General features: G+C 46.4%; 1 protein-coding gene across 1 annotated transcript; it reads right to left on the bottom strand.

Moving 5' to 3' along the window:
- Positions 1–1,257: 1,257 nt before the first annotated feature.
- On the bottom strand, positions 1,258–21,042 carry PSAT1 (phosphoserine aminotransferase 1). The gene is made up of 9 exons (XM_080669650.1): positions 20,576–21,042; positions 17,266–17,326; positions 16,430–16,499; positions 13,298–13,503; positions 12,320–12,492; positions 10,470–10,639; positions 4,995–5,123; positions 2,981–3,118; positions 1,258–2,391 (listed from the first exon to the last, which is right to left on the bottom strand). The coding sequence occupies exons 1-9, from the start codon at positions 20,633–20,635 to the stop codon at positions 2,286–2,288; spliced, it is 1,113 nt and encodes a 370-aa protein (XP_080525776.1). The 5' UTR covers positions 20,636–21,042; the 3' UTR covers positions 1,258–2,285.
- Between the last annotated feature and the right edge of the window lie 208 nt (positions 21,043–21,250).

Here is a 21,250-nt window from a genome sequence, read left to right as displayed (position 1 = left end):
ACTCAGTAAACAGTCGTTGAGCACCTCCTCAGGGCAAGGCAGGATGCCAGATGGCAAAAGAGAAACATGGCTCCTTCCTTGCTGCTCTGGTGGAGAAAGCAGATAAGCAGACACCCAGCCCAGTAAAGAACAGAATGAAAGTCCTGCAATGGGATAAAAGGGAAAAGAGCATCGTTCTGAGGGAGGAGACGCAGTCGGGAGGTGGACAGGTGTCTTGAAGATTGGTCTTGATGAGTGGGGCAGGACCTCCAGGCTAATGTGTCACATGGGCAAATTCATACCACATTCTAAGAACCATAAACAAAAGAAGCTGTGATTGCTGTCCTAAGAAGCCTGGAATTGATATCAAGGAGGAGCACGAGGGGAATTAATTGTCCAACTGGCTAGTGAAACATTCTGCTGAGAACCAACAGCAGAGCTGGCCAAGGCAATGGGAATGGAAACAAGTGGAGTTTTAAGGAACAAGGGGCTGGCACAAACCACAAGGGCTTGCAACCAACAGATGGAAGGCTGAGGAAGAGGTTGACTCTATTCTATGGGAACACTTAGTTGGAGCCCATGGACTGGCTGGCTTTTGCTAAACATTTATTGTGGTTATTATTCTCATCCTGCATTGGGCCCTTGTAAATTTTTAAACATCCCTGAGATAAGTGGGGGGAATTATTTCAATTCTCCTTTTATAGATGAGAAAACCAAGACTGGGAGGCTTAGCCCTGACTAGAGGGAAGAGAGATCAGTCCAGTCCTCATTACACAGTACAACGAAGCACACAGATAGCTCAACACCATCCTACTAGCATGTTTGTGGCCTGAGCACAACAGAGTTCATGGGACTTTACACCATGAGCTATGTTGGAAGGTGGTTTTAACGTCCATTCCAAAAGCCAATGAAAAGCTAACACAGTGCGCTGAATCATTAAAAAACAAAACAAAACAAAAAGCCTGGCCGGTGTGGCTCAATTGGTTGAATGTCGTCCCATGCACCAAAAGGTCACAGGTTGCAGGCTCAATCCCCAGGAGGGGGTGTGCAGGAGGCAGCCAGTTGATGTTTCTCTCTCCTCTCCCTTCCTCTCGCTCTAAAATCAATTTAAGAAATAGATATTTTTAAAAAATGGATGCACTGAACTCAAGTCTTACACCTTTGGTTGAACTAAATTAAATACCCTGTCAGATGCTATTTTTAAACTCAAGTTTTCCCATCATAAAGTTTAAAAAAAGAAAGATCTTAAAAGCAGGTAAAGAAATTCACTGACAAAGGTTTAGGTGTTTTAGGACTTTAATGTCCTTCACGTACTCAACATCAAATACTGACAATGGATAAACAACAGGGGCAAGGATCTTCCAGAACTCACAGCATCACTCTGGTCAAACACAATTAACGAGAATAGTCAAGTGAACAAACGCTAAGGGAGTTTATGATTTTTTAGTTTCATGGCATAACTGAAAAATAACCAACCAACCTTCTCTTCCACCTAAATAAAAGTGAATCGGGGAGCTTCTAAATCTTGTGAAGCAGCTTTCAAAGGTAGGAGGGAAGGGAGAAGATAAAACTGTTGAAAAAACAATGCACAATGTCAAGGACGCTAACAAATTCCCAAAGACTCTACATATATCACTAAGAACCGCATTATTAGAAATATAAATGCATAGAGATATAAACTATTTGGTATTAAAAACAGACTTTGCTATATAAACCTATGGTATGTCACTTTAATCTCTTTATGAGAATACAGTATTAAGATCTTCAATTGGCCCTTTAGCCTAGAACTCCTAAACACTCACCACATGGTCAAGGTTGACCCGAATTAACCCCCATGGGACCCAGGAACCCCTACTGCTGCCATTTTGGGAAGGATCAAGATTCAGCACCTAGTAAACCCCACCCACCTCAATGCTACGCGTTCGTGTGTCTCCAGGAAAATTAACTGCACTTTGTGTAAGTCCACAGGCAAGTCTGAACACTGAGATCTAGCTAGAAGACGTAGCAGCAAAGACAACATAAAAGTGAAATTGTTAGAAAAGCTAAAAAAAGGTGTTTTTTTTTACATGCTTCCAGTTCAAGTCAAAATGAAGGTGTCTGTTACGTCCCACCAGCTTTGAAGAACTGTGGATATTGTGCTGTTTTTTGTGTTTTTTTTAGGGGTGTGTGTGTGGGGGGGGGAGGGGAGAATCTATAATAAGCATGTTCCTTTGAGAAAAATACCATGGTTAAGTTTTTGAAGCCGTTAAGTTACTTTAAATGTGGGACATTGTTCAAGGGTAGAATATAGATTGGTTAGGATGTGTTCACAGCTGATGCATCTCCAAAAATTTCTTCATGAAGGCTGCCAGCTCCTGAGCATCCTCGATCGTGACTGCATTGTACAGAGAGGCCCGGATGCCTCCCACAGACCTAGAAGGACCAAAGATACCACCATTAACAAGAGCATCTAATTTAGCATCAAGACAAACCCTCTTTCCAGTCACCCCCACAGGTGGCTGGGAGCTTCAGACATCTAGTCATTAGAAAATTCTCCCTGATGCAGCGAAGGTCTATTGACTCACATATAACCTAGCTCAATGGGAACAGGACTACTGCAGGGTACGCGTCCTGCCTCCCATGTGGTGAGGTCGTGTATTTTTCATAGAGCCTGCAAGACAGACTGCTCCATCTGACATTCAGCTGGAGCACCAGTGATCGGCAGTTACACCAAACGGGGCTGTACCAGCCTCATCAGAGATGGGACGGCAATCCCTGTGCTATGAGATCCAATAAAGGGAATTTTAACAAAAGTCCTTGGAATATGTGGCTCTACCCATGCTCTCAGCAAGGGAATCGTGCTAAGAGCTCTAGAAGCAACAGGAAAAAGGGTTATCCCTGTGACAACTGGTTTTCCCAAGTTACAGCAACTGCTACTCCAAGCTGGGCAGGTATTTTTTATTCTGCATTTGAAAAACTAAACCCATTCTCTGCCGGGCTTCTGGACTGGATGTGTACTCACCTGTGCCCTTTCAAGGAGATCATATTGAGCTCAAGGGATTTATCGAGAAATCTTTTTTCTAAAGCATCGTCTCCTTTGGCGTTGCCAATGCGGAATGGAATATTCATCTTGCTTCTATTCTGGGGCTCTACTGGACACCTGAGAAACACGTTTATTAGTCCAGCAACTTCTCTAAAATGTGCAAATGCCATTAATAAATGAACAGAAAAAAATTTTTTAAAACATTTTCTAGATGCAAACAGGGGATTTAAGGAAAAGGCTGTGCCCCAGGACATTTGTAATCTGCTTAGGGAGATGCCTCTAGCATAAGGAACGGCGACTTAGCATTCTCCTATATGACTTTTACTCACTTCCATGAGCCTTCATTGCCTCATTTGAATATTGGGAATAATAACACCTCTATTTCAGACTAGTTGTGACAGTTGAGTGTTACAACATGTATGAAGCTCCCAACACACGGCAGCCACACAGCAATGTGTGGCTTTCTCTACAAGGCTGCAGAGAAAAAAAACTTGGCCCTCACAGTGTTTGAAAGACTTCAAAATATATAATGAGCAGCGGTTTTCTCAAAGCACCTGTCACACTGCATTGTCTCAAGCTGTGTGACCTTGAGCAAGTTACTAACCTCTCTGTTGTACCTCACTTTCCTCGTTGAACGGTGGAAAGAGTAATGGAACCTCACATAAGGATGATGTGGGGATTAAGTATATTTGCAGAACATTTTTGTGGTATATTTTTAAACAGCCACAGATTCTCTGCAGCCCTCCGAGCAAAGGCGGTGTCTAGTTCTTCATACCTTTCAAATCTGGGCTGGCCTGTGACTTGTTTTGACCAAGAGACTGCAACAGAAGCGATGCTGTACACGTTCCAGGCCTCATGGGGCATGCAGCTGCTACACCTGCCCTGCCCTCTTAAAACATTGCTTCCATGTACGTAAGCAGAGCTAGCCTGCTGGAAAGAAGAGGCCCAGCCAACAGCCAGCACCAACTCCCAGACAAGTGACTGAGGCCAGTTTTGACCCCTGGCTCCAGGTGAATCACCAGAGGACTTCAGTTGAATAAGGGATCCCAGGTCGGGGCAGCAGAACAACTCCCCAGCTGAGCCCGGCCCCACCTGCTGATCCAAGGGATCACGAGGAAAGAAAATGGTTGTCATTTTAAGCCACTATCTTGGGGTGTTTTGTGATGCAAAAATAGAAAACAGAAATAATTTAGAACAGTTAAATTCAATCAATTCATCTTTTTATTCCCAGCACCTTGCACAGACAGGGCTTGTACAGACTCTCAAAATTGATGAGTGAATTTTTTATCTAGGACTTCAGTTTCTGATTTGGAAAATAAGCAGCCAAAATTATTTCCCATTGACAACCTAAAGTGGCAAATGTCAGAGGAACTGACATACTCCTCTGGAATAAAAGAAAAATAAAAAATGTAATAACCCTCTTTCTCCATTTTCAAATACTTCCTCTCTTAGTCTTTCACTTCTCAGAGTGGGATTCATGAAAATGAGCAAATAAAAGTCGTGTGAGGAAGCCCCCATTAAAGTCACGCTCTCCCCTGAGGGCACATCCACAATCCCTATTAGTTAATAGGAGTCACGTGCACACCTAAATGCAGAATAAACTCAAGGAGGGAAATCAGGTATCTGGTAACAGGCTTTGAGCCTTGAATTTGCGCCCCCCCCCTCCCCCTCCCCACACCTTTTTCAGGAAGTGGTAGGTGTCACAGTTGACATTTAAATTAAAAATTCAGTGGATACCCTCTTTTGATATTCTGCTGCCTCAGGCTCCCACCATGAGGGAACAATTATAAAAAGCATAGCTAATTTAAGGGGGAAAAAAAGACCTAACAGGTGGAAGAATGAAGACTCTGTATTTAGGGTTCCCTCACCCAAATCACCAGCACTTCAGTGTCCCAGAGAAAGATGAATGCACCCATTTGCCAAAACTCCTTGGGATATACACATTTCTAAATTCACAAAGAGACAAAACGTGAGATAAAATCCATCGACTTACACATAAAATCCTTCAGAATTATCAATGATATCATAAATCATCCGCGATTTGATGGAGCTGAGCTTCTCCATGGCTGCTGCACCGCCATTGTTCTTAATCCACTCCAGGACCACACCCATGACATAGATGCTAAAATAAAGATTAAAACAAAAAACATTTAGTTCTGGTCTGCAAAAGTAGAAAGACATTCAAGCAAACTGTTAAGTTGTACCAAAACAGTCTTTAAGATGTCACTGGTTACTTGGTGCAGAAAAGGGTGGCTCCAAGCCCCATGAAGGATGGAGGTTCCTTGGGTCCTCCTGGAACCAGGAACACAAATCCCACCCCATCTGCTATTTCTGATCCTTGCTTCTCTCTGCTGGAATGGTGGCTTCCTGTTTTCAGATGAGCATCCTTCTAATGTTCCCTGGGCTCTTGACCTCATATCTCAGTTTCACCAACACACGATTGCCTCTTTCTCCTCACTCCCAATTCAGAGGATCCCAGGAAAGGCTTGGATTGGTCCATTAGGTCCCCTGCCCAACTATGAGACCAGGGGAGCAAGGGACCCTGCTGAATCTGCCTGTTGGCTGGGAAGGTGGAGTTGGGAAGAGCAGGGCAGTTAAAATGTCGCACGTGTCCACCAGAAGTTGATTGGTCTCCCTAGTCCCAAGATGACTAATCCTGGGGAATCTGTTAGTATGTGGCAGCACTGGGTCTAGAGTCAGGACTGTGACTCAGAGCCCATGCTCTTAGCACTAAGCCACACTGCCTCCTGCCTGGTGGAGGGCCCTGGGTCGGCTCTGGGGTGGAAAAGCTGAACACCTTTTGCACAAAGAAATCTATATATATAAAAGCCTAAGCAACTGTTACAACCGGACGATAGCTATGACGCACCCTGACCACCAGGGGGCAGATGCTCAACTCAGGAGTGCGCTCCCACAGCCAACCTCCCACCGTCAGCCAACCTCCCAGGGTCCCTCCCCCCAGCCGGCTGGCCCCCACCAGACCCCATAGGGACTGGGCGACATGGCCCCAATAGGCTCCGACTGCCGGCCAGGCTGAGGAACCCCACCTGTGCACGAATTCATGCACTGGTCCTCTAGTATAAAATAAAAGAGCAAATGGTAAAAGCTGTACAGGGAACTCTGATAGTTCAGCAAGTGAAGGGTTAACTGGGTGGGCTGGGGCCAGAGGGTCTGAGGATGCTTGAGTTGGGAACTGAATGTCAGCAAGTGGAAGTAGGGAAGTGTGTCCTCTACTAAGGCTGCCTGTCCGCCACTTCCCTACCTCCACCTGCTGACATTCAGTGTTAAAGGTTTGCATGAGGACGTGGGCTGGACAGGTAGGGACTGATGTGACATCTGGTGAGGAGTCTAATGAAACCTCTTTCTGAATGGCTTTCTGGGGCCTAGAATTGGGGTGATCTTGTCCTTGGTCTACACATGGCCCCCTTTCATCTTGTCTGTGTCCCAAGTGTTGTCAAGTTTGCATAAGGGCTTGGGCTGGACAGGTAGGGACTGATGTGACATCCCCAAAAACTGCCCTCTCTCCACCAAGCACAAAAACACACCCCGCCACAAGATCCAAGCAAAGCCACCCTCAGGCCCGTTCACCAACAGTACTTTTTGGAGGCCACAGTTCACTGTCACCTGCAGCTCTGTTCTCCCCGGGTCCCCACGCTGCTATTTTGATAATCACATCCAACACCACAGCAAGGCCCAGCAAGACCTCGGCACCAACACACTACCTTCCCGATGGGCTGACCTGCTCAGACTCACTGCCCTCACTCTCTGGCTAATGCAATCTGAGCAGACAGAGTCAGCAGAAAACCCACCCATTTTACACATAGTCCGGAGACAGCACCCTTAGCCTAGGTGTCTGAAGCCTCACCAAGAGGCAGAGGGCTGTCCTAGGGACCACATCCCTGCAGTGCAAGGATGTCTGGTCCCTGTGACTCTACTGTGGCTTCTAGAAGCATTAAGTTATGCTTCTACCCCCATGCAATCCAAACCTTCAAAACACAGGGCCCTCAAATGCTTACACAGCTTTGCAACTTGGGTCTCCAGTCTCCCCACTCTCAGTGCAACACTTTCACCTGATTTATACTTATACATCTAAAATGCCACCTGCAAACACCCAGCCTAGGTTTATCACCTAAGACTGCCTGTTAAATGACTCAGTAAATCACAGGACATCTGTTCTATGACATACCACACAGCAATTCAAAGAAAAAAAGGCAGGCAGGTGAGAGGATATGGCAATATTCAGACTATTTTGTTGGGTGGGGGAAAAAGGAATTCTCAGAACAGTGTGCATAGGAAAGTTCCATTCGTATAATTATATCTACAGCTCTGTATATGTGCATATGCCCAGTTAAGGATCTGTTAGGATACACAGCAAGCAATTACCAGTCGTTACCCTAGCAGGTTTTGATTATTCAGAAACTTCTGCTAATAGCACGTGTTACTCTTATAAAATTGTTTAAAGCAATACTGACTATTCTGTGCACCAGGGCTTAGAAAAGCACACCAGAGAGTCCCCAGAAAACTCTGCCTCGCTGTTCTAAAGATTCAAACTCTGCGGATGAGCTTCTGGAGTTGATGGTGGATAAGGCTAAGCCCATTCTGAGAAGGTGGCCTGAATTAGTGGGGTTCAGTTTGTTTCTTATTAGCTATTCTACCTTCCAGTACAACTAAAACCAATTTGTACTTATGGGTTCAGTTAGTCACAGTTAAGTAAAAACTTTTACAGAGCTAGAAGAAAAAAAAAAGTGTAGGCATCTTTTTGTTTATTCACTAACTGGGCTTCATGTGTTCTACTAAAGAGTTAAACAGAATGACCAAGTGTTCTTTATTCCATCCCAATTCATCACCCAGGGCTACTGGCAAGTATCTGAAGGCCAGTTACCCAGCACAGTTCAAACAAACTTCCCAGGGCCTGTGGTCATTTGGCTCTGATTTTATAAGAAAAAAATAAGGCTTCTTTTCAAACTCGGACCTTTTCAAGGACTTCTATGTGACAGAAAGTTCTGAAGTGTTCTGAGTGTCTTATCACCTTACATTCAAGTGTTCTGGGGAGGAAGTTTTGCACAAATCTTCATGTCTCTGTCTAAAGAGTTTGTTCTCACTGGGTGAGCGACAATTTTCTAACATTGAACGTTTAAGCACTGCAAATGACCTCTACATTTTCCAAGTTAGAGACTGAGAGTAATTGCTCAATTATACAGACTTTTACTTTGTTCTCTCCCTCTTCTTTTGGGGTAAGGGAAAGCAAAGCAACCTCCAAGAGTTGTCTTCGGGCAGAATACATTTAAGCCAGTCTCTTTCATCTTCTACCTTTACAGGACTCTAATCAAACATTAACTATCCTGCCCCCAGCTGCCCAATTATCACTGTTCTGATCTGTCTGGGGGAAAATGTAGCCCCTTCTCTGCCCTTGTCTCTGGCTCAGCAGTCTCCTCAGGCAGGGAAGTTCTGGGAGGTAGTTCCTGCGGCCACCTTCCTGACCTCCCCACCCCATCGGAGGTCAAGGCCTGGGGCCACAGCTGGAGGGAACCCTATGACAAAGCTCCTGCTCTAGGACTTCCTCTCTATCTCCAGGTCTGATTCCAGACACTTTCACCTCCCATTAGGCAGACTGCCCCACTTTCTCACCATTCCTGCTGATTCCCCCCTAATATTAACAAACAGCATATTAAAGTAGTTATCACATTTTAAAAATTTATTTCCCACCATAACTCGTGGAGAAGATGCCAGACGAGCGACAGCTCCCCTGCTCCTCCAGGCTGTGCTCCCATCAGAACTCGGCCGCCTTCAGGCCAGTTTCAGGGTGGTGCTCTCCCCATCTCCCTCCCTCTCCCACACAGCCAGTGGTGGCCCTGAAAGGCTCACCTGACTGAGAGCCAGGCCCTGGCCCCACCTTCTAACAGGCAAGAGCTGCCTCCTGCCATTGTGGAACCTGGCACCTAAGCCCCTTCTCCAGGAGCCCTGCCCTTGAGGGTCCCCAGTTGTGCCTCCCCACGCAGCACGCCCAGTTCTCACTTCCAGGTTGGCCAGGGAGCACTCTTTTTCCTCTGCCTAGAACCCCAGAGGTGAGCGATAGATTCAGCATCCCCCACCGAACACTGCCCCATCCCTAAGAGGTATTTTAGAAACACTTTCAACCAGGGGGAAACAGAGTGGGGTTTCCAGGCCACCAGGAGAGCGTGCACCAGAACACCCCCTTCCCTAAGGACCACAGGCGACACAACACGAGGAGCTGCTCTGCCCCACGTGAGCTGGTGGAAAACTGGCAGGGACTCCATCAGAATCCTGACTTTGAAAACAACTCCTTTCTTCCCTAGGGCCGATTATGTGGGGGAAATCTTCTACAGGCAGCATCTAGTGGGGAGACCTCTAATGAAGTCCCCCTTTTATAAACACTCTTTTAACAAAACTTCCGCCCCTCACAGATGGTATCCTTCAAACACAAACAAACCCACCCCGATGATTCTGTTTGCGAAGAGCACACTGAGGTTCAGGCTCTGGAGCCAAGCTGCCTGGGCTCAAATCCCAGCTATGCCACTTCCTAGAGGTAGGGCCTCAGCTTCTTCATGTGCAAAATGACAATAATAATAAGAGGATCTGCCTAAGCTACTTGGGAGATTAAAGAGTCCTACACATAATGTATTACTATTTTCCGTCATAGCCGCCCTGGAAAAATAAGTCCAACTGTGGCCCTTCCCTCCCCCGCTCAGGCTCCGGGAACTAACACAATGGAAACAGGAATAAGGGAGCAGCTAACATCTATAGCACACCCAGTGCCAGGCCCTCACTAAGTGCATTCAATACACATATATCAGCTCCTTTAATCCTCACAGTTATTACTTCTGAAGGGACCTGCTGCACAGAGAGGTTAAGCGACTTGCCTAAGGTCACACCGATAGTTAGTAGTAAGATCTCTCAGGAAACTGTTAAATCCCAGGTGTCCCAAAGGTCTTCCCAAACCCCCTGAAGCTGGGAGTTGAAAGATTGTGGGCAGGCCTGAGAGGCGTGCAATGCAGCTAACAGGACCCCTGCAGGTTGGGTGAAAAAACCAGGAAGGTGTTTGTGCCAAGCCAGTATGTTTGCTGCCAAGCTTCAAGCTTCCTTCGTGCAGGCCCAGCAGGGAAAGAAAAGCAAGAAGGGGAGGCCCCATGTTTAAAAGTCCTCCTCCCAACTTGCACTGGTTGTTTGAGAGGCAGTCACAGCACTTCACCTGCACAGAGCTTTGGGGTTAATGGTGAACCAAGGCTAACAAAATCAAACAAAAACACACCCCCACCTCTAAAAAAAAAGGGGGGCTAGAAGGAAGACTGACTAAACAGTGCACAGAGGGACGCATGAGCCGGACAGAGACTCCCGATAAGATGTCTATCAGGTCACCGGTTCATGCAAACATTCTACTTCAAAGTCATCTCTGCCTTGATGGGAAAGAGACCCCTCAATCAGTCCCCCAGTAGCACAGCGGGGTTACCTGAAGCAGGGGGGAGTGTTGTACAAGGAGTTGTTTCCGGCCTGCACTTTGTACTCCAGGACTGAGGGGCACTCTCTGAGGGCGAACCCCAGCAGGTCCTCGCGGATGATCACCACCGTGACCCCCGCAGAGCCAACGTTCTTCTGCGCACCAGCAAAAATCACCCCAAACTGAAAAGGAGAAACACACACCACTGTAGACGCACTGGGCCATTTTCCTGAAATGTATTTAAACTTCCCAACCTCTTTGCAAAGCATGATTTCTATGAGGAGGTGACTGTTGCATTCCTATTCAGAGTGTATTCTCTTCTCAAAAGGCATCTCCATCTCAGACACTTTCGAGCTCTGAGGCCTACAGTGTGTCCTGCCTGGTCCTTCTCCCCCAGGAAGGGGCTAGCCCAAGGCCGTCACGATAAAGGCCTTATACATACTCATCTCCACCCTGCATTCTTCCTATCTACACCCAAGCTAGTCTTTAAAACTGGGAGGCTAACTGTCCTCAGTAACCAGAAACACCAGAATTTTTACCCATTTATATTTGTATAAAGGGACAGTCAGAAGAATGCTGATAAATGAAAGAAGCTGCCTGAGAGAGAAGAAATTTTAGAAAACAGATCTTTAAAGTTTCTTCAGGAAATTTTGTCCTACTAGAGGCCCGATGCACGAAATTCGACCAAGGGGCTCGGCCTGCGCAGCCACACGGCTGCCTTGGGCCCTCGCGGAAGGTTGTCCAGACGGTCGTTCTGCAGTTCGGTCTAATTAGCATATTAGCTCTTTATTCTATAGGATAAGATACAGAACCCTCTCCCATGTCTCCCCGTGGTGGTGTCCCAGGTGGGAAGAGGGAGCAGTCTGGCGCAGCATGCGGAGTATTTTATACTTGATATTGTTTAGAATTGTCAGTGCACAGTGACTGGTAATACATACCAGGCTATAACCAAAATGTGGTATATCCATACAATGGAATATTATGCAGCCTTAAAAAGGAATGAAGTTGACAAGTGCTACCACAAGGATGAACCTCAAGGGCATTCTGCTAAGTGAAATGAGCCAGATACAAAAGGCCAAATATTGCATAATTCCGCTTATGTGAGGTAACTAGAGTGGTCATATTCATAGACAGAAAGTACAAATGGTGGTTACCAGGGGCTAGAGGAGCAAGTACTGGGGGGTTAATGTTTAATGGGCACTGAGTTTCAGTACAGGAAGAGGACAAGCTCTGAAGATGGATGGCGGTGATGATTACACAACAGTGTAAATATACTTACTGCCACTGAACTGCACTTAAAACGGTTAAAATGACAAATTCTATGTTAAGTATATTTTACCACAATTTTTTTTTAAAAAGGCAGACTTTTTTAGTCAGTTTGTTTTCCACTCTTCACAGGTATTATACCACCTTGTTATAGGCACCTGGGTACACTACTCCCACTGCCCACCTTCATGTGACACCAAACGTCTACGTGTCCTGATGCTCCTGGAGTTGAGGCGGGTACAAGGCGAGGCGAGGCGGGGCTCCTTCACAGGCGCCCTGAGCTGGGATAATCTGCATCTTTCCTCGAAGACAGCAAGCCACTCCCAATGTGTTGACCGAAAAGGTTTCTAAGAGCCACTCTCAAAAGGCAGATAAATTCCCCATGGACTTGAGTGTGACCCTGTGAGGCCTTCAGTTACATGGGGCTGGGAATGTCAGGCATTAAACATCTGACAGTCTATAATGAACAAGTAATACTGGCCTGCTCACTCCAGGGTCTCTGCAGGCCACGGCTCCCCACCCTCTCCTCGTTCTAGTGTATATTAAAACGCCCTTAAAGAAACCAGGATGCCGGGGTCCCCTCTTTTACACTCTACCTTGGAAACGTCCACTGGCTTGGATAAGAAGTTTGAGGACATGTCGCAAACCAGCACCGCTCCCTTGACGTCAGGGACAAAGTCAAACTCCACGCCATGCACAGTCTCGTTGGAGCAGTAATACACATAAGAGGCTTCCGGGCTGAGGGTCCAGGTGCTTGGGTCTGCGATTTCTATCACAGAAGACAAGTTGGAGACACTTGTACTGCCCTTTCCTTATGTAGATGGAGCCCAACAGGAATAACAGCCCTCCCATAGCAATGAGACTGATTCCATAGTATTCCCGAGTGAAAGCACCCTATCCATCTCGCATTGTTATAATCACCACCCCCATCCTAAAAGGATGATCAATCTCACCCTGCTGACGGTTAAATCTTCAGTTATGGCGGAGTGAGTATTTGGGGTTTTTGCTTATCATCCTATTTGGTGGTCCAACAGTTCCCCCGTGGGGCTCCAGCCTCCCCCATTCTCAGTCCGTATGATTCCAGTGGAACCAATTCCACCTGAAGCCTCAAAAGTAGCATGTGACTCAGGTGCTGTCACACAACTGATTTGGAATGGGACCCAGGAGACACGAGGCTGTTACTGGAATGCGTGAGCACAGGCACTGAAACTTGGGAGAACATAAGGTCAGCAGAGGCTGCAGCCATCTTCTGAGCCCAAGGGGACAGCTTTCCTGAATGTGGGGCCACCACAGAGGAGACAGTGAGATACCAGGACCTGGACATAGTGTTGGGGCCCTTGATCAAACCATATCTAAGCCAAACCAGACCCTGGGCTTCTCAGCCAAATAAGCTTAGGGATGCTCTTTCTGCAGGAGCACTTAGTAGCCTTACCTAGTACAGCCACCCCACTATCTAAATACTAACTACTGACAAGGAGGAACAACAACAAAAAACCCCACACAATTGCAGATTGTCCTAAGGAGGGACCACCCGCCAGTCAACATTACAGTCCACCTCAGCTCCCAGCACTTACTTGTATAACTGCCAAGTTTAGGGTGGACGATGTTCACAGTCCCAAACTTTTTGGCTTCTTCTGCAGCTTTAGCTGACCAAGCTCCTGTCACCACGTAGTCGGCACACCTTCCTGCTTTCAGTCCAATCAGGTTTAAGGGGACAGCACTGAACTGGCCAGACCCACCTCCTTGCACAAAAATCACCTTGTAATTGTCTGGAACAGCTCTGGGCAAAAGCACAGGAGACAGTAACTAGAGACTCACAGGGTCAAAGATGGAGCATGAGTGATGCTCTATCAGCACTGGTCCTTGGGTGGATATACCACAAGAAATATGGGAAAGCCCCACCACCACTTTGCCTTCCCCAATCCAGTCACTATCTGTTCACTCCTTGGACAACTATTGGTTGGCCCTGTGGTGGCAGCCTACAGTCACTGTTCAGACAGAAACTAGTAACACCCTGATGCTGCTCCTTTGGGATATCATCCCACTGCCATTCTGTCCACATGGTTAAAGGGTAAACAACCCCAGCTCCAGGGGATGAGCATGTGACCCAAGTTGGCCAGTGGGGTTTGGTTCTGAGAGCTTTGATCAAACTTTTGGGAATGAAGAGCTATTCCTATTGAGAGTAAGAATGAATTTGTAGGAACTAACCCTGCAGTCAATGGTGGCCATCTGATGAAGCTAGCACATAAATAGCAGGGCCAGGAGATGGAGAAAAAGACCTTCCTCACATCAACCGAGCTCCTAAATCACTCCTGGACTTTTCTATCAAGTGAGATAATGCATTCTTGTTTATTTGATTTTCAAATACAAGCAGGAGTTTATTTAGAATGTCACAGAGGTAGAAAGAGTGAGCCAGGCTCAGGAATTAAGCTACAGAGGCAAAAGAAGGGCCCTTGAAGCTTAGGAGAAAGAAAGCAAAGGTAACCTGCTTGGGGGAAAGTGAGGGGTGGGGGGAGGGTGTGGGAGAGGGAGAAAGGGAGAGAGGGAGAGAACCAGTATATTCCTTTTTTTTTTTGTTAAGCCAGGAGTTGGGTTTCTGTCCTTTGCAACCAGAAGTTCTAAAAATATTGATGTGCTGGTCCATGCTATGAACCAAGTGGACACTGGAAATCCTTCCGAAGCATTTATCAAGGCAATTTAGAAAGAAAGTAATGAAACAGTCAATACAATTCCAATTTTGTTAATGAAAGAATGCAAGAATGGACCCTAAAATATTAACAATGATTATTCCTTACTAGTGGGGTTATAGACAAGTCCAGTTTAATTTGTGAGTTTATTTTTTCTGAAGTTTCTATCTTGAACATGCACTAGTTTTGTGAGGAGGAGAAAAAAAAGTGCGTTTCCAAGTTACCATATTCTTTTATGTGCATACTAGAGGCCAGGTGCATGAAATTTATGCACGGGGGGGGGGGGGGGGGGGAGGGGTGTCCTTCCGCCCAGCCTGCACCCTCTCCAATCTGGGATCCCTCTCACAATCCAGGACTGCTAGCTCCCAAATGCTCGCCTGCCTGTCTTCCTTATTGCCCCTAACCGCTTCTGCCTGCCAGCCTGATCACCCCCTAACCACTCCCCGGCCAGCCTGATTGCCCCTAACTGCCCTCCCCTGCAGGCCTGGTCACCCCTAACTGCCCTCCCCTGCAGGCCTGGTCCCCCCCAACTGCCCTTCCCTGCAGGCCCAGTCACCCCCAACTTCCCTCCTCTGCTGGCCTGGTCACCCTTAACTGCCCTCCCCTGCAGGCTTGATTGCCCCCAACTGCCCTCTCTTGCAGGCCTGGTCCCTCCCAACTGCCCTCCCCTGCTGGCTAACTTGTGTCCACATGGGGGCAGCCATCTTGTGTGTTGGAGTGATGGTCAATTTGCATATTACTCTTTTATTAGATAGGATAGAGGCCTGCTGTATGGGCAGGGGCCAGCTGGTTTGCCCTGAAGGGTGTCCTGGATCAGGGTGGAGGTTCCCTTGGGGCATGGGGTGGCCTGGGCGAGGGGCCTGTGGTGGTTTGCAGGCCAGCTATGCCCTCCGGCGACCCAAGCGGAGGCCCTGGTATCTGGGATTCATTTAGCTTCTATAATTGAAACTTTGTAGCCTTGAGTGGAGGCCTGGGCCGGCCAGGGTGTGCAGGAAGCTTGGCTTCCTCAATTGCCAGGGAAACCCAAGCCTCCTGTTCGCTCTGTGGCCACAGCCATCTTGGTTGGGTTAATTTGCATACTCACTCTTGATTGGCTGGTGGGCATGGCTTGTGGGTATAGTGGAGGTACAGTCAATTTGCATATTACTCTTTTATTAGATAGGATGTTGATATTATAAAACCTCTCCTTTAAACAGAAATGTGTCTAAGAATAAAAGTTCCCTCTGGATAAGAAAAGCAGTACAGCCCTGGCCAGTTGCTCAGTGGTTAGAGTGTCAGCCCGTGGACAGAAGGGTCTCGGGTTTGATTCCCAGTCAAGGGCATGTACAGGTTCGCTCCCTGCCCCCTCCTGGTTGGGGCGCTTTCAGGAGGCAACCAGTCGGCCAACGTGTCTCTCTCACATCCATGTGTTTTTTTTTAATCTCCCACTCCCCAATCCCTTCCACTCTCTCTGAAAAGCAATGGAAAGCATATCCTCAGGTGAGGATTATCAAAACAAAAAAAGAAAAGAAGTACAGAGGGGGGTTCACTAGCATGGTAGTTTCTGGAGTTAACCCAAAGAGCCTGTTAAAATGAGGTTTCTACAGAGATTTTGACAGCCATCCTGGATGGGACCCAGCATTTAAATTTTTTAATACTTCCCCCCTGCCCCCGCCGCCAGGTAATTCTGATAGGCGGTATGAGGACCAGACTTCCAGACCCAGTGACCTACACGTTAGTAATGCTGGTAAGATGACCAGATATCTCTCTGTCATTTAAATCCCTTTTAGGCCAGCTGAACTTCTGGAAAATTCTTTCCCAGATATGACCATTTCAAATCTTTGGAAATACTATATAAAATAAAAACACACAAGTGCAAGATGGGGAACAATTTAGTGGTTTGGGGAACATCTTAATAAGACTAGTTTTACTTATAGAATATTCTAAACAGCAGAGTATAGAAAATAATGTAACAGACATCCAGGTACATATGTTATCAAACAAAAGTAATGCAGTTTGGTCTTAAAACTTTAAACTTACAGCAATTCCCGCACAAGATTCTCTGTGTTGTTAAGAATCTTAGCGAAATCTGCTGACCTGTGGCTCATTTCTGTGGAAGGAAAGATAAACAACAAAATAAGTTCCAGTTCAAAACCAAATGAACACAAGTAACTTCAGAAAGAAGGACAAGATTTGCAAGTAAAAGAGTAAGTAGGAATTTCAGTTATTTTGCATTCAACTTCATTTAGGGGAAAACCTAACTGATTTTCACATTGCAAGCACTGTAGCCTCATATCACAGCAGAATGATTTTTCAAGTAGCAATTTTAGTCTGTGATTTCTCACCTTTATCACGAACATGAACCTGTGTGCAATCTTTGCCCTCTGGGAAAATAGCACAAAATTCTACACTATACTCTCACCTCACAGATACCTAACTATATGTCCCAAAACCCACAGGAACAATATTTAATAGCAATGAGCATACTGTTAACCCTATGGTCTCTTTATACTGTGTAGCCTTTGGAACTACAAAGAAAATAAATAAATAAAAATAAAGTAAATTTTAGAACTCAAAGGTTCTCTTCTCCAATAGAAGAGAATCTTAATTGAAATTATTAACAGGAAAGATCTTCATAAGAACCTTGTGTACTTTTAAACTTTTAATTAAGTTCATTTTTAAGTGTAGGAAAAACAAAATGAACGTGAAGTAATATTATAAATATTTGGGACATGGGTATGCAAATGTACTCCGGGTCTCAGACTCTATGACTAGCAAAACCATAGCTAAGATGTATGAAATCTCACCAGCATTTGTTTATGTTGTTTTCAAAATTGCTTCCACCAAACATGTAACTAAAGTTAAGTAAATCTTACCAAGAACACTAATCCCAACGCCTTTGTAGTCTAATAATTCTTTTTGTATCTCTAACAATACCTAGAAGAAAAAAATGAAAGAAAGTAGGTGATTTGAATATTCTGTGCACAGCTCTCCCTCTGGACATACAAACCTGGGGGTGGGGAGGGGCTGCCCATAGGCCTATGAGATCTGGAGGCTTCTGTCACCCACAGCCAGTTCCCTTCTTCCCACAGAGCCCAGAAGACACAATTTTCACAAAAAGTGAGTGTGAAATTGCCAAATGTGATTGATGCTATGATAGTTTTTCCAAAGGTTTGAATTAACTTAGATATAAAAAATAAATTGGGGCCCTAGCTGGTTTGACTCAGTGGACAGAGCCTGCGGACCAAAGGGTCCAGGGTTCGATTCCGGTCAAGGGCACATGCACAGGTTGCAAGCTGGATCCCCAGCAGGGGATTCTCTCTCATCATTGATGTTTCCATCTAACTCCCCCCTCTTCCTTCCTCTCTGAAGTCAATAAAAATATTTTTTAAAAATTGGATTTAAAAGAAAATGACCAAGTATACAATTTTTCTGATGACATCTCTGTATGCCCTGGTGAGCCCCTTGACTATGTTGCAGGATCATTGCAGTTGCATCATCACCACCGTCAGTCTCACAGGGGCAACAGAGCAAGCAGGACCCAGGTTAGGGCCAATCCCAGTGCCAGAAAATGGGAAGGAGGGGAGTACGAGGGCTGCAACTAAGTCTCTCCTAAACCTCTCCTCTGGAAAGGCAGCTCCTAGCCGGGGAGGAGACACATTGTCTTTTGTTTCCTAAAGGCAAGTAAAATGAAAATAACTACAAACTGATAAGGAAAATACTTCTTCTTTTTTTTTTTTAAGACAGTAAGCCCTTATCAGAGATGCATGCTGATATGTTTATGAATTAAATAACTGATATCTCCATTGGCTTTAACATAATCCTGGGGCAGGAGGGGAGAAAGGTGGTGTGTAAAAGCCGGGGGCTGGGGAGAAGGGGGTGGCTGAAACGAGATTGGAAAAATGTCCATAGTTGTTCAATATCAGAGATGGACCAATGGCTTCTCTACTTTTGTGTGTGTGAAAACTACCACACAGTCAAAAGAGGAAAAGTTCAGAAAACAGGTGCAGAACAGGTGAGGTAAGACCTCTGTAGACACGTCCAGCCTTCAGAGATGGGTTCTTTTCAAGAAACAGGCTAAGGAGGACATGAAACCATATAAACTGGATTTCAACTTGTCTGAAGAAACAAGCTTTGAACAATAAAGAATCAGACAAAAAAGATTCCATTGAAAAGGAGTTTGAAGAATTTGTCATTGTTTCGCAAACTGTTGGGTGCTTATTAGCACTGGCTGATCAAATAAACTTTAGTGGCTCCTTCCCTCTATTAAACAGAAATAGAATCATCTTTGAACTCCTGTTTGAAACTATTTCTTTATAGATAGTAAGTATTCTTTGAAGACACCTATAAGTTTATATCGAAAATCATTACAAAAGAGTTTTAAGACTTCCACCCATAAAGCACAGCCCCTTTAATCCAGTGGAGTTTATTTTTTTCAAACTGCAGAATGCTTTTGTGGGTCACAACGAAATTTTTTAATGAAATTGAACAGACTAGAGTAGAATAGAATACAAATTGTGTATGTCATAGCTGATTAGGCTATTTCTTAAGGCTTTTGTTTTAGTTATAGTACTTACATGTACTTGGTCATTTTATAAAATGTTTTCCATTGTGATTACAGTCAAAGTTTGAAAAGCTTCTCTAATCCTTTTAATTCAATTAAATCAAGTCACATACAAAGTGAACATCTGCCACCCCAGGTTAGAGGGCTCATCTGAGGGCAAAAATCCTCCCCAGAAAATAAATAATAAACAAATAATTGTATTAATGATGACAACTGCCATTATAACAAATTTCACAGGGAGCAATACTGAATCCAAAAGATGAAGAAGGGAAAAAGGTGAGGAGGCCTCCTACAGGAAACATTTCCACAGCTCTAGCAAAGAATCTCGCCTAAAACTGACTACAATAGCTGAAAGAAAAAAAGTAAGTCCTGTTCTCTAGCTACTGTGAGCGCTGCCCATAGAAAAGTTAAGATGTCCTTTCCCACAGAAATTGTAAGATTCTCTGTTCTTACAATACAGAGGCGGCTCTGTCCCAGGGAGATTTCTACCCTGTTCAACAAAAGATAATTGTCAAGTACTTGGCGGCGCCCCATGTTGCTACAACATATTATCAGTCATTATGGTTGAAAAATAAAAATCTAACAGTAGCGGTACTGATTGTCCACGCGTTCAAGTCACATCAGAGACTTCGCCTGCTTCACAGCTGCTACGGGTTGGGGTGGGGGGGGCGTGGGGGGGGCGGTGCGGCAGCCACCTGGCACCTGGCTGAGGGCTGGGCAGGCAGTGAGAGAGAGAGAGAGAGAGAGAGAGAGAGAGAGAGAGAGAGAGAGACAGAGACAGAGACAGAGACAGAGACAGAGACAGACAGAGAGACTTGCATTTGAAAAGTCTGCTGTGGCCCGGGGGGAATTTAATCATTCATCATTTGCTCCAGAACAAAGTGAAGCGGACTGGGCTAGCAGCCAGAGGCCTACCAGAGTATGAATACTCTAATGCCGTTGAGCTTTGGGAGGCGGAGGGGGTCAATACGATTTTTAAAAATCTACGCGCAAAAAAAAGAGCGGACAAAAAGGACTTAGGGTAGTTCTGAGGGTGAGAAGGGAGCGAGCACGGGAGACTTTCAAATTTAGAATTTGAAAAGCAATGTTCCCGAGTGCTGGTTAACCCAAACACTGTTTACGGGCAGCCATGCGTAGTCCTCTAGTTTTGCAATCCCCTCAGGTTAACGCGATCCCCATTCGCCATTCATTCACACAGTGCCCATTCATGCATTCACTCAGCACCGCCTGGCTCGCTGCACTGCCCCGCTAGGCTAACGCAGAACCAGAGGTTTCTCTTTTTCGCCGTGCCCACGCCCGGGCCTGAGAGTCTGCAGGAGTCTCCAGGTGTGCACAACGACGTGCCAGCAACGCTCCGGTGGGGCAAATCGTGCACGCCTCGGAGCAGCTGCACCGGCATGCCTCCCGAGCTTCTTCCCCCAAGTGTATTTTTCCAGAAGCCCACCTGCGAAAGATCCTGAAATGGGTGTACGCTGGTGCAGAGCGTTCGCGGGACTCAAAGCGGGAATGGGGATCCCAGCGCCCCACGAGGAGATGCACAGCTTCCCGCGCAGGATGCTCAGCCACTCGGACGCGTGCTCACGCCCGGACAGCACTTTCCGTGCGCGATCGCTAGGACTTACCGAGCGCGGCAGCTTGGCGGGTCCGGGCCCGAAATTGATCACTTGTCTCGGGGCGTCCATAGTGCTGCGGCACGCGGGGCGAGTCAGCAGAAGAGAACCGGCTGCACGGGCTGCGCGAGTCTGTCGCTGGCGCGGACCCTCGGCCTTCTTCCAGTGCCTAGCCGGCGTCCCCGATTAGCCTGCGCCGTAACAGACCCTGCTCTGATTGGTCCTCTTAATGAGACTTGCATCCCCATTGGTCGCGCTCACTAGCCGGGGCCGGAAACCGTAGCTCCCCTTGGGTTTACTGTTCCAACCTTTTCTTTGATCTATGCAAGGCGTGCAGGAGATTGCACCAGCCTGCGGGCTCCCGAGCGCCCCCACCGGAGGATCGTGGGCGGAGGAAAGAACGCGCGTTCACGCTTCTGCGCCTTGAATCGGACGGGTTCCAGTCCTCCGACCCTGATCCCAGACTCTCTCTCTTGCCCGCAGGGGGAGATGCGGAGCAAATCTCAACCCCTCCTCCCATCCAACCATCTCTTCTCCACCAGCCCCTGGGCGCTGATTCATTTGTTTCGCAACCAGCAGCCCCATTCATTCCCCAAAGTTTTCTAAGCATCCTCACGGCGTCAGATACTCCAGTGGACAGGCAGGGCTCCCAAGGATAGAATTGTAGGGTAGTAAAGAATTGGCCCA

The sequence above is a fragment of the Plecotus auritus genome (assembly GCF_963455305.1).
Source record: "Plecotus auritus genome assembly, chromosome: 5".
NCBI lineage: Eukaryota > Metazoa > Chordata > Mammalia > Chiroptera > Vespertilionidae > Plecotus > Plecotus auritus.
The sequence above is the reverse complement of the archived record's forward strand: the minus strand, read 5'-3'. Positions and strand labels throughout refer to the sequence as shown.